The sequence below is a fragment of the Lampris incognitus genome, chromosome 16 (genome assembly GCF_029633865.1).
Source record: "Lampris incognitus isolate fLamInc1 chromosome 16, fLamInc1.hap2, whole genome shotgun sequence".
Taxonomy (NCBI): domain Eukaryota; kingdom Metazoa; phylum Chordata; class Actinopteri; order Lampriformes; family Lampridae; genus Lampris; species Lampris incognitus.
In genome coordinates, this window is record NC_079226.1 from 11,615,108 (window position 1) to 11,630,129 (window position 15,022).

Consider the following 15,022-nt stretch of genomic DNA (forward strand, 5'->3'; position numbering starts at 1 on the left):
CAGAGGAGGTGTGATGATGTAATGGCGCCGGGTGACTGCTTCATTTCCGAAAGGATCTGTGGGATTTGGATCGCCCGGACAACACTGCAAATTAACACGGTGTCCATAGGTGTCGCGAAGTTCAGTAAAAAAAAAAAAAAAAGAGAGGATATTCAGGATTGTAACGTAAAGCTTTAATTTCTTTTATCCCTAAAACGTTATTATTTGCATAATTAAGCTAACTTCATCACAGCCTCGCTTCTCATTCGCTGTTGCCGGCTTTATCTAAAGCCTTAATGTGAGCCGTATGGCATTTTGGCTTATTAGAAATACACACATACACACGCCTGCAAACGTGTATCAGAGAGCACACACACACACACCTACACACACACACACACACACACACACACACACACACACACACACACACACACACACACACACAAAGATCATCTTGTGCTTAACATCATTTGTAAAAGACATGTCTTTATTATCTCCACCAGGCGGTGGCCTGGGGAGGATTATGCATTTGGTCGCTCGTGTGTGTGTGTGTATATGTGTGTGTGTGTGTGTGTGTGTGTGTGTGTGTGTGTGTGTGTGTGTGTGTGTGTGTGTGTGTGTGTGTGTGTGTGTGTGTCCACAGCTAATCTCGCAAACTACTGGACCTATCAGCCTAAAAAACGTTGTGCAGAGTTAAGACTGTATGATGAAGAACCTCTCGTGGTTACAGTGATTAAAAGCCTTGGATAAACACTGTTCTCGCTATCGCCGCTCCCTCTCTAGCTCCCTCTCTCCGCTCCCTCTCTCCGCTCCCTCTCTCCGCTCCCTCTCTAGCTCTCTCTCTCCGCTCCCTCTCTCCGCTCCCTCTCTCCGCTCCCTCTCTGCTCCCTCTCTCCACTCCCTCTCTCCGCTCCCTCTCTAGCTCCCTCTCTCCGCTCCCTCTCTAGCTCCCTCTCTCCGCTCCCTCTCTCCGCTCCCTCTCGCCGCTCCCTCTCTCCGCTCCCTCTCTCCGCTCCCTCTCTCCGCTCCCTCTCGCCGCTCCCTCTCTCCGCTCCCTCTCCCCGCTCCCTCTCTCCGCTCCCTCTCTAGCTCCCTCTCTCCGCTCCCTCTCTCCGCTCCCTCTCGCCGCTCCCTCTCTAGCTCCCTCTCTCCGCTCCCTCTCTCCGCTCCCTCTCTCCGCTCCCTCTCTAGCTCCCTCTCTCCACTCCCTCTCTCCGCTCCCTCTCTAGCTCCCTCTCTCCGCTCCCTCTCGCCGCTCCCTCTCTCCGCTCCCTCTCGCCGCTCCCTCTCTCCGCTCCCTCTCCCCGCTCCCTCTCTCCGCTCCCTCTCTAGCTCCCTCTCTCCGCTCCCTCTCTCCGCTCCCTCTCTCCGCTCCCTCTCTAGCTCCCTCTCTCCACTCCCTCTCTCCGCTCCCTCTCTAGCTCCCTCTCTCCGCTCCCTCTCTAGCTCCCTCTCTCCGCTCCCTCTCTAGCTCCCTCTCTCCACTCCCTCTCTCCACTCCCTCTCTCCGCTCCCTCTCTCCGCTCCCTCTCTAGCTCCCTCTCTCCGCTCCCTCTCTAGCTCCCTCTCTCCACTCCCTCTCTCCACTCCCTCTCTCCGCTCCCTCTCTCCACTCCCTCTCTAGCTCCCTCTCTCCGCTCCCTCTCTAGCTCCCTCTCTCCGCTCCCTCTCTAGCTCCCTCTCTCCGCTCCCTCTCCGCTCCCTCTCTCCACTCCCTCTCTCCGCTCCCTCTCTAGCTCCCTCTCTCCACTCCCTCTCTCCGCTCCCTCTCTCCGCTCCCTCTCTCCGCTCCCTCTCTAGCTCCCTCTCTCCGCTCCCTCTCCCCGCTCCCTCTCTCCGCTCCCTCTCTCCGCTCCCTCTCGCCGCTCCCTCTCTCCGCTCCCTCTCTCCGCTCCCTCTCTCCGCTCCCTCTCTCCGCTCCCTCTCTAGCTCGCTCGACCAACGCTGCTCTCCATCGCTGCCCGCTCGGAGTCGGCTATGCGCACGCCTGATGTCTACGGTTGAGTCAGATCTGGCAGCGACGGGCGTCCGGGTGGCGTAGCGGTCTATTCCGTTGCCTACCAACACAGGGATCGCCGGTTTGAATCCCCCTGTTACCTCCGACTTGGTGGGGCGTCCCTACAGACACAACCGACCATGTCTGCGGGTGGGAAGCCGGATGTGGGTATGTGTCCTGGTTGCTGCACCAGCGCCTTCTCTGGTCGGCCGAGGCGCCTGTTGGGGGGGGGGGAATAGCGTGATCCTCCCACGTGCTACGCCCTCCTGGTGAAACTCCTCACTGTCAGGTGAAAAGAAGCGGCTGCCGACTCCACATGTATTGGAGGAGGCATGTGGTAGTCTGCAGCCTTCCCCGGAACGGCAGAGGGGGTGGAGCAGCGACCGGGATGGCTCGGAAGAGTGGGGTAATTGGCCGGATGCAATTGAGGAGAAAAAGGGAGAAAAAAATTCAAAAAAAAAAGAAGAAAGAAGATCTGGCAGCGACAGTGCCAAAACCAAATCATTATGTATTCGGGTATGAGTCTGGAAAGTTCTCAGCACAGCACAGGAGCACTGGAGGAGAACTGGAGGAGAACTGGATGTTCTGCCCTGGATATGTTTTATATGTTGAAGAGACACTAAGTTGACTGCTGAAATGAGTTTTGTATCGTTAGATGCACGAATGACTGTGGAGCTTTTATTTTGATGTCCAAAATGATAGGGGGGGAAACAGGAAGTAGGAAGAACCGTAAACTGAAAAGGCATGGTTGTATCTGTAGTTTCTCATGTGTCATCCAAATTAATCCATTCTGCGTATCCCTCAGAAAGCAAGTACATGTTCTTTACATGTTCGATAACTGATAGTGATGCCTTTTATGGACATTTTGTAAGTTTGTACGAACATAATAGCTTGATGTGTTACAGCCTATAAGATAACAATATCATCATATACTTACCTGCGACTCACCTAGTGGTCTACACTGGTAACGCTGGGCTGTTCATATTTACCGGTTGCTCACATAGCACCTCATTAAGTCTATTTTTGTATTTTCTTTTCTAGTTTCACTCCAATTCAGTGGAGTGAAACTAGTGAAGTAATTCGCCTTATTCACCTCGCCGCCACGGGGAATGAGTAGCACCCATGCAGCTGCAGCCTGCAGAACGAGGTGGAGCTACACCCTTACCCCCTAACCGCCGCCCCCATGTGTAGCCCCGCCCCACAAATGTGTAGCCCCGCCCCATACTGCAGGCTGCAGCTGGGTGTGCTTGCGCAGAAGTGCCTTAGGCTAGTCTCAAATGTTAAAACCCCGCTATAAAAAGGGTAGAGGCTAGTTCCCATCGATGCAGAGAACGGTCAGCTGAGCATGCGCAAGTACTCGTTGCCTCTGTTGTTCGGGTAGGTTAAGGTTAGGGTTAGGGCGGGGTTAGGGTTAAAGTAAGCTAATCAGACGCAGAGTAGGGGCGGGTCTTCCTAGAATCCTAGCGCCTGGATGCTACGCGGGACGCGTGGAAGAGGCATTTCGCGCATGCTCAGTTGACCGTTCCCTACTCCCATTTCCGTTCTCTGCATCGATGGGAACTAGCCTCTACCCTATAAAAATACAATTTCAAGAGTAGGATTAATCACAATCACAGCGGGAAGTCATCACAGTAGCTACAATAAAGCATTTCCCACGGCTGTGCTATGTTTTCTTACCGTCTTATGAATGACAGTCAATCAGCGGAGCAGCCATTCGCCTTCTTTCGGCTTATATCACGGAAACTGCTACGGTTAAACACATTTGAAGTCTTCTAATAAGTCTCAAGTCATTTCATGTCCAAGACGTTGCTTTCGTGCGAGGGTCCGCCCAGGAGGCTGCACATCCTCAGACTGACAGGCAAAACATTTTTATTAGGTAGAGTTTTTAGCTTGAGCGCTGCAAACTAAAAAACCCTCTTTTTCCATACTTCCCGTACAATCTACTTGGGCGCTGTGTAAAAGTCTTAGAATGGCCGGAAAAACATTATGCACACAAAAATCTGCAGGCTGATAAGTCCAGTAGTTTGCTAGATTAGCTGCGGACAGATGCACGCGCGCGCACACACACACACACACACACACACACACAAATGCATAATCACCTCTGGGCTATCCACCTGGTGTGGATAATAACGATAATAATAACAGCAAAAATAATCAAGCATAATTGCAAATGTAATGGCCAACATAACTTTTAACAGCGCCCTCATGGGTGTATCGAATGTCTTCTTCAAAATGGTGTGATTAAATAAGAACACAAGAAATAAAAGAAACATTAACAAAGCTGATTACCTTCCTGTTTACCACAAAAGAGCTGAGACCAATTCCACTTCTCTTAAAGCGGAGCAAGCCACGCTCAAAGGAATCAATGGCATGATTGGCACACGTAGCTCCACAACATGACCTTTGATTTTGGTACTTGTTGAAAACGTATAGTAGTGTAATTGCAATGACAATTTCACGCGGACAGAAAATGGCAGAATACAGGAACTATGAGCACCCTGAGAAAATGTGGCACTGGGCGACACATCCGACTCAATCCACCACCCATCCATCCATTTTCCAAGTTGCTTATCCCAACCGGGGTGGTGGGGATGCTGGAGCCTATCCCAGCAGTCACTGGGCGGCAGGCGGGTAGACACCCTAGACAGGCCACCAGCCCATCACAGAGCCAACACACACACAAAGACATTCACACCTAGGGACAATTTAGTATGGCCGATTCACCTGACCTACATGTCTTTGGACTGTGGGAGGAAACCAACGCAGACATGGGGAGAACATGCAAACTCCACACAGAGGGCGACCTGGGATGATCCCCCAAGGTTGGACTACCCCGGGGCTTGAACCCAGGGCCTTCTTGCTGTGAGATGACCGCGCTAACCACTACGCCACTGCGCCGCAATCAAGCCACCATCACCTATAAAATGCCCTCCCTCCCCCTTCAATAAATAACTCCAATGTGTACATAAGGCGGGAAAGACATCAGTGGACCAATGGAGATGAGGAAGCATCTTTTACATTTAAAGATATTTTAAACTAAAGTCAAAACAACAAATATTATTCTAATACATCATTCTATTAGAATGATCTATTAGAATATCCATTTCCATTTTAAGAAATGGAAATGGATGATCCGCTGTGGCGACCCCTAACGGGAGCAGCCGAAAGTAGTAGTAGGCTCTAATAGATCATTCCTCGAGACTTAATGACGAGGAGTCAAGGCACATACTGTGCAGTCCTCCATTTTCTGAAGATAAAAAATGCAAAATGACCCAACCACGACCGTCACCTCACACCAGCAGGGATTACATATATGTGGATGTGATTTACCTGGGGTAGATGCCACTGACCATGTCCTGAGCGAGGAGCTGGGCCTCCATGTGGCTGGGCCCCGCTGCTTTTGACATGAGCAGAACAACCAGTCCCCTCATTTGAAGGTTGTTCCTGCTGTCGTAGACAAAGCCCCTGCAAAGACATACAGTTGGCTGATTAGAATACCATTAGCCATTCTTTCAGTGTGTGTAACTCCTTCAGCGGTACACACACGGATGCTGATTAAGTGGACTGGAATAGCTCTGTCGTCAGGACCTGTTTTGCATGATCGTTTGGGAATAAAGGCCAGATGCTGTCGGTTTGTGAATCGAAGCCGAGACACTACGTATGCCACGATATTCACAACCTGCAAAAAGGTAGATCTCATCTCACTAAAAAGGGCATTATTCTTATTTTGGGGGGAAAAAAAAAAAGACTCCTGTATGCTGACTCAAGTTATGTAGTCACTCCCTTCAATCGTTCTGTTTGCTATTCCTTCGAAAGAAATGAAAACTTGACAGATGCTATGAGGACAAAAAGGGCACACACGCTGCTTTAAGTCCTTACCAGCAGAGAGCGGTTTTATACATAACTTCACGCTAACCAATCCAGGAGCAGTGCTGTCAGGGAGTGCAACGCTTTATCAGGTCTAAGTGGATTTCAGGTGTAAGGCAACACTCAATACACCAGTTACACTTGACTGAAGGACTTCATTGTCTTCTTATGGAGCGCCGCAAATTGCAGCGCTCGGCGTTAAATGAATTGATCATGAGCTTTTCAAATTGACAAATTAGGTGTAAAATGAAAAAAAAAAAGACAAGTTAAACAGGGCCATAATCAATGAGTTGTGCAACGGCATAGTTTTTACAACCCCGTCCTGACCGCCAACCCGCAAATACACAAACCCCCACACATATTGAAACACATGCACCACCATGCATGTGGTTGCATTGTGTATACATACACACACACGTGCACACACAGGCATGCACGCACACACACACACACACACACACACACACACACACACACACAGAGTCCGGTCTGGGCTGGGCTGTGGCCAGATTAAATATCTTTTTACTCTCCTCGGGGAGCGGTTAGACGGAGCACCTCTAATCCTGTCCCTCGGGAGCCCCTTGTGCCATGAATCACACTCTCGTTAGGGGCTCCGAGGCAGACGCGCGGCTCCGCCCCCAGAGCGCTCGCTGCCCAGACGCCGGTATCCCCCCTCTGCTCTCTATTTACCCCCCCCCCTCACACACACCCACACACCCACCCACCCACCACCACACCGCCCCCCTACCCGACCCACCCCCAGCACCACAGGGTGAGGAGGAGGAGGAAGAGGAGGAGGACGTGGGTGGAGGAACCAGAGGAAAAGAGAGTAGATGCGAGAATATGGTGAGAGGGAGATAGGGGGGGAAAAAAGGAAACCAGGGTACGGAGAACGTGAGACAGCGAGAGAGAGAGATGGAGGGAAATAGCGGGCGGACAGAAAAGGAAGAAGTCAAGAAAGATAAGAAATGAAATATGTGACTCAGCGACTTGTGTGTCACTACTTGTTAAAAAAAGACAAGTACGCAGACCAACAAGCCATTAGCATTCTTCCTCAGAAGGAGGAGGAGGGGGGGGTCTAAACCAAATCCACGGCGTGAAACACCTCAAGTTACTTTCCGACAATTTACGATACTGCTGACATTAAGTAGGCCCCGTCTTTCATCATCGCAGGCCTGGATGTGGGAGCTATTTATCATCCCTCTAAATTTTAACTGGGTTGGAAAATACCAAACAGCCTGGCACACTGAGAAATGGCTTCAGCCACAAACTATGAAGCCGCTTTCCATGTGGGGAGTCCAGGTAAATCTGTGGCCCGACAGCGGCAGATGATTCATATTAATGTCGCCGGCCACACCACCGCACATCAATCAATCATGCCCGTCCTCCTGCAAAAGGGTGGGGCAAGGATAATGCACAGAGAGAGAGAGGGAGAGGGAGAGAGAGACAGACAGACAGACAGAGAGAAAAAAGTGAGGAATATAAAAAGGTACATAGACATGGACAGGAGGAGAGAGGAGAAAATACAGACAAGTAGAGAGAGAGAGAGAGAGACAGAAAGAGGGAGAAATACAGATACCGAGGGAGGGAGAGAGAAAGTAAAGTGAAAGGAGAGGGAGAGCGAGAAAGAACGAAAGGCACACAGCCAGGAGGAGAGAGGAGAAAAATACAGACAAGTAGAGAAAGGGGGGGTAGAAATACTGACAAATACGAAAGAGGGGGAGAGAAAGTGGAGTGAAAGAAGTAGAGAGAGAGAGAGAGAGAGAGAGAGAGAGAGAGAGAGAGAGAGAGAGAGAGAGAGAGAGAGAGAGAGAGAGAGAGAGAGAGAGAGAGAGAAAGAGAGAGAGAGAGAATAAACAGGTCCAGAGCAAGAGAGATACAGAAAGATACAGACTGAAGGAGAGAAAGAGTGAGAGAAACAGACGGAGAGAAACGAGGCAGGGAGAACGAGGGAAACGGACGGGAAGAACGAGACAGAGAGAGAGAGAGAGAGAGAGAGAGAGGGAGAGGAAACGGCGAGGGTGAGAAATGGACTGCTGTCTTTTTCGAGGGTTGTGAACAGGTCACCACGCCTTCTGCTCGCCGCTGCAGCAGAGAGGAAGAGATTCAACAACCTCACCCCTCGCGCAGAAGGACCTCACCTTAACACATACAAATGTGCGGCTTCACATACGGCGCATTATCGATCCCGCGTCCGCATTTGGCCTAAACAACACCCTTAACAAATGGATTATGAGAATTTATGCAGAACATCCATCTCCGGTGGGGATTTTCAGCTGCAGTTACAGACAAAGATTATGATAAATCTACCCGAACGCGGCCGACGCTTGTGACAGATGTTCCCAGGCTGCTTGTAATCTCACTCATATGTTTCGGTCATTTCCCAGACCGGGGGAGTACCGGAAGTCTTACTTCAGAGTCATTTCAGCACTATTAGAACAAGTAATAGACCGGCCCCCGCAGATTGCTTTATCTGGCGCACCTGAAGACGGCAAAAACACATCAGTAAAGCAGGCAAACGTTATCTCGTTTACCTCTCTAATGGCCCATCGGAGAATACTCTGGTAACAGTTTAGTATGGGGAACATAAAAAAACTCAATTACTAGTGAATTAGTAATGATCAAGATGTCACTTTAGTATGGGGAACATGTTCTAAGTAACAAAATCTTAATTTACAGTAATTTAACACTATGAACACTTGTAGTTTTGTGTTTTGTTATGTAAGAACAGAGCATATTCATTAAGTGTTAGTATGGGAGAATAACTCTTCTTGTGGTACTACCACCTTATAAACTCCATACTAAGCAAAGCATATTGAGATGGTGCTACTAATAAGCAATACTTCTGAGGTTATAGAGGGAAAACTCATAGTTAATGGCTTACTGGTTGTATAATAAGGCCATGCAGAATAAGGCATTAATGAGTACGTAATAATGACCAATTAAGAGCCAATATGTTGCTAATTTGCATGCCAATAAGCACCTAATTAATGGTGACTACGTTCCCCATACTAAAGTGTTACCAATACTTTTACTACGGAAGAAACTGTTGGCCCCATCACCTACTTCCTGGCACGACGTCTTTCTTGGGAGTTGGAAAAGATCAGATTCTCCACACGGGGTTCGACGGACACATTTTAGTCATCAGCAGCCCCTGATCACTCGTGCCAAGAGTCTGACCCCACTTTCCCCGGAATGACACCTGGGGGAGACGATTAACACAATTTATTACACGGTTTTGTTGAGTACTCGATCCTGATTGGTCCATCAGGGCATCCCACGGTCTGTTATGCAGACCGCTGCTATGGATAACAGACCGTTGCTATGGACGCAGTTCTAATGGACAAACGCATCTGACGGACTTTTTTTTACACTTTTTAGCGGAAGCACTAAAACCATCTTCAAATCGCCATTTTGTGCGTCAAATTCTCGATTTCTTTCGTAAGTAGCCGTTTAAGAAGCGGGATAACGTACAGTCAGCCGCATCGGGGGTCCCGCATCACCCTGAAGGGGTTTATTTCGCAATAGCGACCGGCTCGCTGTACGTTATCCTGAATCCTACATTTTGGGTGGTACACTGAAATTCCCCCAACAGCTTCTTATGCACTGCAGTGACCCAGACACTTTCCTCTCCTTTTATTTTTATTTCTGTTTTACACTAATGTACCTCATTCATTATTACTGTTAACAGCTATGTATTTTTATTATACTGTTATGTCATCATAATTCCTCGGCCTGGCGTCTGGGTAGAGCAGAAGTCCATTCCATTGCCTACCGACACGGGGATCCCGGTTCGAATCCCCGTGTTGCCTCCGGCTTGGTCGGGCGTCCCTACAGACACAACTGGCCGTGTCTGCGGGTGGGAAGCCGGATGTGGGTATGTGCCCTGGTCGCTGCATTAGCGCCTCCTCTGGTCAGTCGGGGTGCCTGTTCGGGAGGGCGGGAGGGGGAACTCCCATGCACTATGTCCCCTTGGTGAAACTCCTCACTGTCAGGTGAAAAGAAGCAGCTGGCGACTCCACATGTATGGGAGGAGGCATGTGGTAGTCTGCAGCCCTCCCCGGATCGGCAGAGGGGGTGGAGCAGCGACCAGGATGGCTCAGAGAGCTGGGTGATTGAGAAGAAAAATGGGGGGGGTTACAAAAAAATAATAATTATTGTTATTATTGTCTTCATAATTCCTCGACCTAAGAGAAGGCGCTCAAAAGACTAAATGGGAGGGGGTGGTAGAGGGAGGGGGAGGGGGGTGGACGGCTTCCATTACTGGAACAATTCATGTCACTATATTTTTTGTGTGACGATGATGCCAAAAAAATATGTTTATAAAAAAAAAAAAAGATTATGATAAATTGAAAATATTGACCAATGATCAAGCCCCAACATGAGGATTTAATTCTACCACAGCGTGACATTGGTGCCCCCCCCCCCCCGTTAATACCCACTCAGCTGCCTCAACGCACTCACTGAGCATCGCAGCAGAAGCAATAGTTGGGTTTTTAAACACTGGCATCACTCTTTATTTAACTTCTGAAACAGGAAGATTCTTTTCTCTCCCCACATTTCCTTTAACAAAAGTGTGTCAAGGTTGTGGATTGGCTACAAAATGTCATTTATAATTACAAAAAAAAAAAAAAAAAAGTTCAACAAGTGTCTTGGACTCATTAGGAGCTAATGGTCTAGCCTACAGCAGCGATTTCCTCAGTCTCATTAACTGCCTATTCTATGCTTCAAAAGGCCATTGTGCCCCCAGGAACTTAAGCCTACAAATTGCGGTTTTTATTCCGACACTCGTAATTGATTTATGTCTGCGCCGCTAATCAGATCGCCAGACCGGTGTGCGACACTCAAAAGTCCTCATCAAAAAACCCATTGATCGAAGATCAGTTGATCAGAGATGGACAACCCTCAGTAATATTTGGAGAGACAAAGAGGGTGTGGAATCAAACTATGTCAAGGACTGTCATTCAAAAATAAATCACATCAAATCAAATAAAAAGCAGGAATACAAAATGTCTGCTTGGTCTTCTGGGCCACGGTCTCTTCGCTGCAACGCCAGACTTTGGGGCAAAGTTAGCTGAGCTGCAGTTTTTTGAGAATGAAAGGAAAGGAAAAACCGAAACTCAACTCCGCGAGGGTCTGCCTGTCTGCTATTGTGGGTATTTTTATCCGCCGCGCGTCTAAGGCGGAGACACAGTGGGAAATACGAACCAGCCAACCTGAGCTGACAGTGAGGAGTCAGACTGTCAGAGGTCTGCTTCACTCCCGCACCCGCCCCTTTGCTACAACACCCAAATGGATTGTCATATCAGATTTAGGTGTATAGGTTATTACACCCTTGGGCTACTGTTTCCAACACGCCCGTCTGGAAGGCGGGATTGAGTTTGAGGACTCTTCTTTTTTTTGTCGTGGCCTACTGAGTTGCTGCTCTCCTTTTTAGCCAAACGGAGAGGGTCAGTCAACTCCTCTGCTAATCTGATGGCGTGACATTTAGAAAGGGTCGAGTGCTCCAGATGTGCGAGGGCCAATGAACAGATGCATGAGCACCTCTCCTGAAGGCAACTCATTCTGATAAGAGCACAACCCATAGCCGACCCTCTGGATGACACGGCACTGGGCCGTAGCATCTTTCACACTGCAATCCAGGGATATTTCTGGATTTCAAATTCTGGAATAATCCAGGTAAGAAAATCAAGGTTGAATCAGTTCATCTGGATACAATGTTTACTGACAGATACGTTTCATCACTCATCTAAGAGACCTCTTCAGTGCCTGAAGAGGTCTCTTAGATGAGTGACGAAACGCCTGTAAACACTGATAAATCTTAGATTTCGGATTTTAGCCTTCAGTTTAACTTTGAATGTCTTTTTTTTTTTTGTTGCTTTTTTGAGCTTAACCTGATGCCTCAGTGTTTCATTGCCAGCGACGTCTGCCACGCCGCTGTATTGTTGTGCATTTGACAAATAAACTTGAAACCTGAAACAAATGACCCTTTCCTCAAGCTACGCATCTTATTCCTCACGCCGTGAGACCGCATATCCAATTTACCTGTTAAACGTACAATATCACGTCTGCTACTCCAGGGCTCCGAAACACACCATTGTATTTTTCAAAGCACACCAATAGGCTTTACAGGGAGCGCGACCCGGGCAAGCCCGGGGGTTCACATGGACTGGCGAGACACTGACAGTCATTTCTTTTTTGGATTTATCCCGTTTTTCCACCCCAGTTGTGCCCATTCAAGGCGGCACGGTGGCGCAGTGATTAGCGCGGTCGCCTCACACCAAGAAGGTTCCGGGTTCGAGCCCTGGGGTAGTCCAACCTTGGGGGTCGTCCCGGGTCATCCTCTGTTTGGAGTTTGCGTGTACTCCCCGTGTCTCTGTGGGTTTCCTCCAGGTGCTCCGGTTTCCTCCCACAGTCCAAAGACATGCAAGTCAGGTGAATTGGCCGTACTAAATTGCCCATAGGTATGAATGCGTGTGTGTGTGTGTGTGTGTGTGTGTGTGTGTGTGTGTGTGTATGATGGCCTGGTGGCCTGTCCAGGCTGTCTCCCCGCCTACCGCCCAGTGACTGCTGGGATAGGCTCCAGCATCCCCGTGACCCTGAGAGCAGGATAAGCGGTTTGGATAATGGATGGATGGATGTACCCGCTCAATTACCCCACTCTTCCGACCCGTCCCGGTCACTGCTCCACCCCCTCTGCCGAGCCGGGGAGGGCTGCAGACCACCACATGCCTCCTCCGATACATGTGGAGCCGCCAGCCACTTCTTTTCACCTGACAGTGAGGAGTTTCGCCAGGGGGACATAGCACATGGGAGGACCACGCTATTCCCCCCAGTTCCCCCTCCCCCCTGAACAGGCACCCTGACCGACCAGAGGAGGCGCTAGTGCAGCGACCAGGACACATACCCACATCCGGCTTGCCACCTGCAGACACGGCCAATTGTGTCTGTAGGGATGCCCGACCAAGTCGGAGGTAACACGGGGATTCGAACCAGAGATCCCCGTGTTGGTAGGCAATGGAATAGACCGCTACGCTACCCGGACACCCCAACTGACAGCAATTTCAATTCAGACATCAGAGGTTTGACGAGAGAACACCACATCCAAGATGAGTAGGGCCTACAATTATATCAGGGTTGTTTATCTACTTGTGACTACATACATTAACGTAACATTGTATTTTTGAGGATTTGAAATGTTTCGGTAATTCACTTCGTAAAGCTTCGGAATTGCCGACAATGCGTTGTTCTAAACGTCGTACCAGGGACCAGCTGGCAATGCTCAGTTGCATGTTAGCAAGTTTACCTTGAGAACAGCAGGGAGCATGAGACTCACACAATTTGGTACTCTCACACACACTCACACCACACTTCATACTTCTCATGTTTGGAAAGCGCTAGTCTATATTCATTTCATATCCAGGAATTACAAGATCCAGTTCATTCCTCCTCATGTCTATCGTCCAGCTCCGCTGCCGCTAAGCGTTTCTCAGTACTTCAGATGCGAAGTAACGTGCAGAGAAATCCCACTCAGGAATCTCATGCCAAGGCATCTCTGGAAACTGGCGGTCCTGTGACCAAGCACTGGGCAATATGATACTGATGATGAGATGGAGTCAGTATGGGGCTAACACAAGGCTGCTAGACATATAAGCCAAAACAAGGAGTTGGCAAGAATTACAAGATCTAAATGTATGGTGCTAATTAGGTTATGCTGGCAAGAAACATCTCTCAGCCACTTATTGACATGCATTCCACATTTTTTTTCAAGCTAATTGCTTCTATTCCTGGCAGAATAGGGAACCAGCAGTATTGATGGTGCCCGAAGACTGGACTGAGAATAACTGCATTCAAGTTAGTTCTTTTTCTTTCTTTTTTTTTGAGGGGACAGCATATTTTTTTTTACATTCTAAAACCTCAGAACAGGTGACTTTTTAAAATAAGGTGAGTTTTTAAAATCATAACCAGCACTTTGACAGGACAAAACAACATTAACCTTAAAATTCAATCATTGCTGCTGGACTTCATGTAAATGAAGCACGAAATTAAAAAAAGGAAAAAAGCTCTCCGGGGAAAAAAAGTGCAATTTTTTCCTTCTAGACACTTGAGGGAGCAGCTTGCAGTGTGACTATCTCCACCAGTAAGGTACCGGTAGAAACAGTCACACTGCAAGCTAATGGGTAGTTAACAATCACCACAAAGAGGTGGAAACACAAGCTTAGATCAATCCAAGATTTGTTTTCAAGAATGAAGAACAGTTTATAGAGTAGTTTGACCATTTTGGCTTTGTTCAGTTTTTATAAAATCTAGCCACTTCTGGAACATTTTTCTTGGTCCTAATATGATAGACCTATCTTAAAAGTAGGCCAAAGCAATATCTTGTCTGACTAAAACTAGATGATGCCCTCTGGAAATGGGGCTGCAAGATAACAGAACTGAATTTGAAGTGGGTATAAATAGTACTCACTCTAAGGGGGAAAGTGAAACGAGAGAAGACGTGATTGTTTCTTTTATTGGCATTGACTAAACCACAAAGCACAGTGTGTAAATATGGCTGCCTCCTGGTTTTTATGTCATCTGGAGTCTCGTTTATGCAATGTTCTTCTTACACACAAATTTGGTCTTACTGAATATTCTAACCCTTCAACTTGTCTCATAGAGAAGACTGGGTAACTGCTGAATTTAGTTGCCAGTTGCCTAATATTCATGTCTTTGCAAGCCTGAGTGACTGCTGGATGAAAGAGGCAGACAATATATGTCACAAATAAACATCAGGCTTTGCTCCTGTCTGTACGACAAACTCGAGGGCTAAAAAATTCCCTGAGTATAGGGCACCCTGGTTGCTCACTTGGTAGAGCGCATACCACATAAGGCTGATTCCTTACCGCAGTGGCCAGGGTTCAGATCTGGCTCGGTTCATTTGTGCATGTCACACCCTCTTTCTCCCCTGCCTTTCCTGTCTCTCTGGATTATCGCTATCTAATAAAGGCAGAAAATGCCAAAAAAATAAATAAACAAAAAATCTTTAAAAAAAAAAAATCCCCGAGTGTGTGAGAACATTTAATAAATGAGCCCCCTGGTCCTCCACAGCACAGTGCACATGTTCAGTTTTTACTCCCTTTTCTTTTCAGTCCACACTGTACAACACGTTTCTGTTCCTCAAATCTATTCAAG

General features: G+C 48.2%; 1 protein-coding gene across 1 annotated transcript in view; it reads right to left on the reverse strand.

Moving 5' to 3' along the window:
- The window catches only part of pdss2 (prenyl (decaprenyl) diphosphate synthase, subunit 2), a 43,137-nt gene that overhangs the window by 26,653 nt on the left and 1,462 nt on the right, over window positions 1–15,022 (reverse strand). The window contains exon 2 of the mRNA XM_056296243.1: window positions 5,312–5,446. Within this exon, the coding sequence (XP_056152218.1) occupies window positions 5,312–5,446 (135 nt within the window). The remainder of the gene's footprint in view (window positions 1–5,311; window positions 5,447–15,022) is intronic.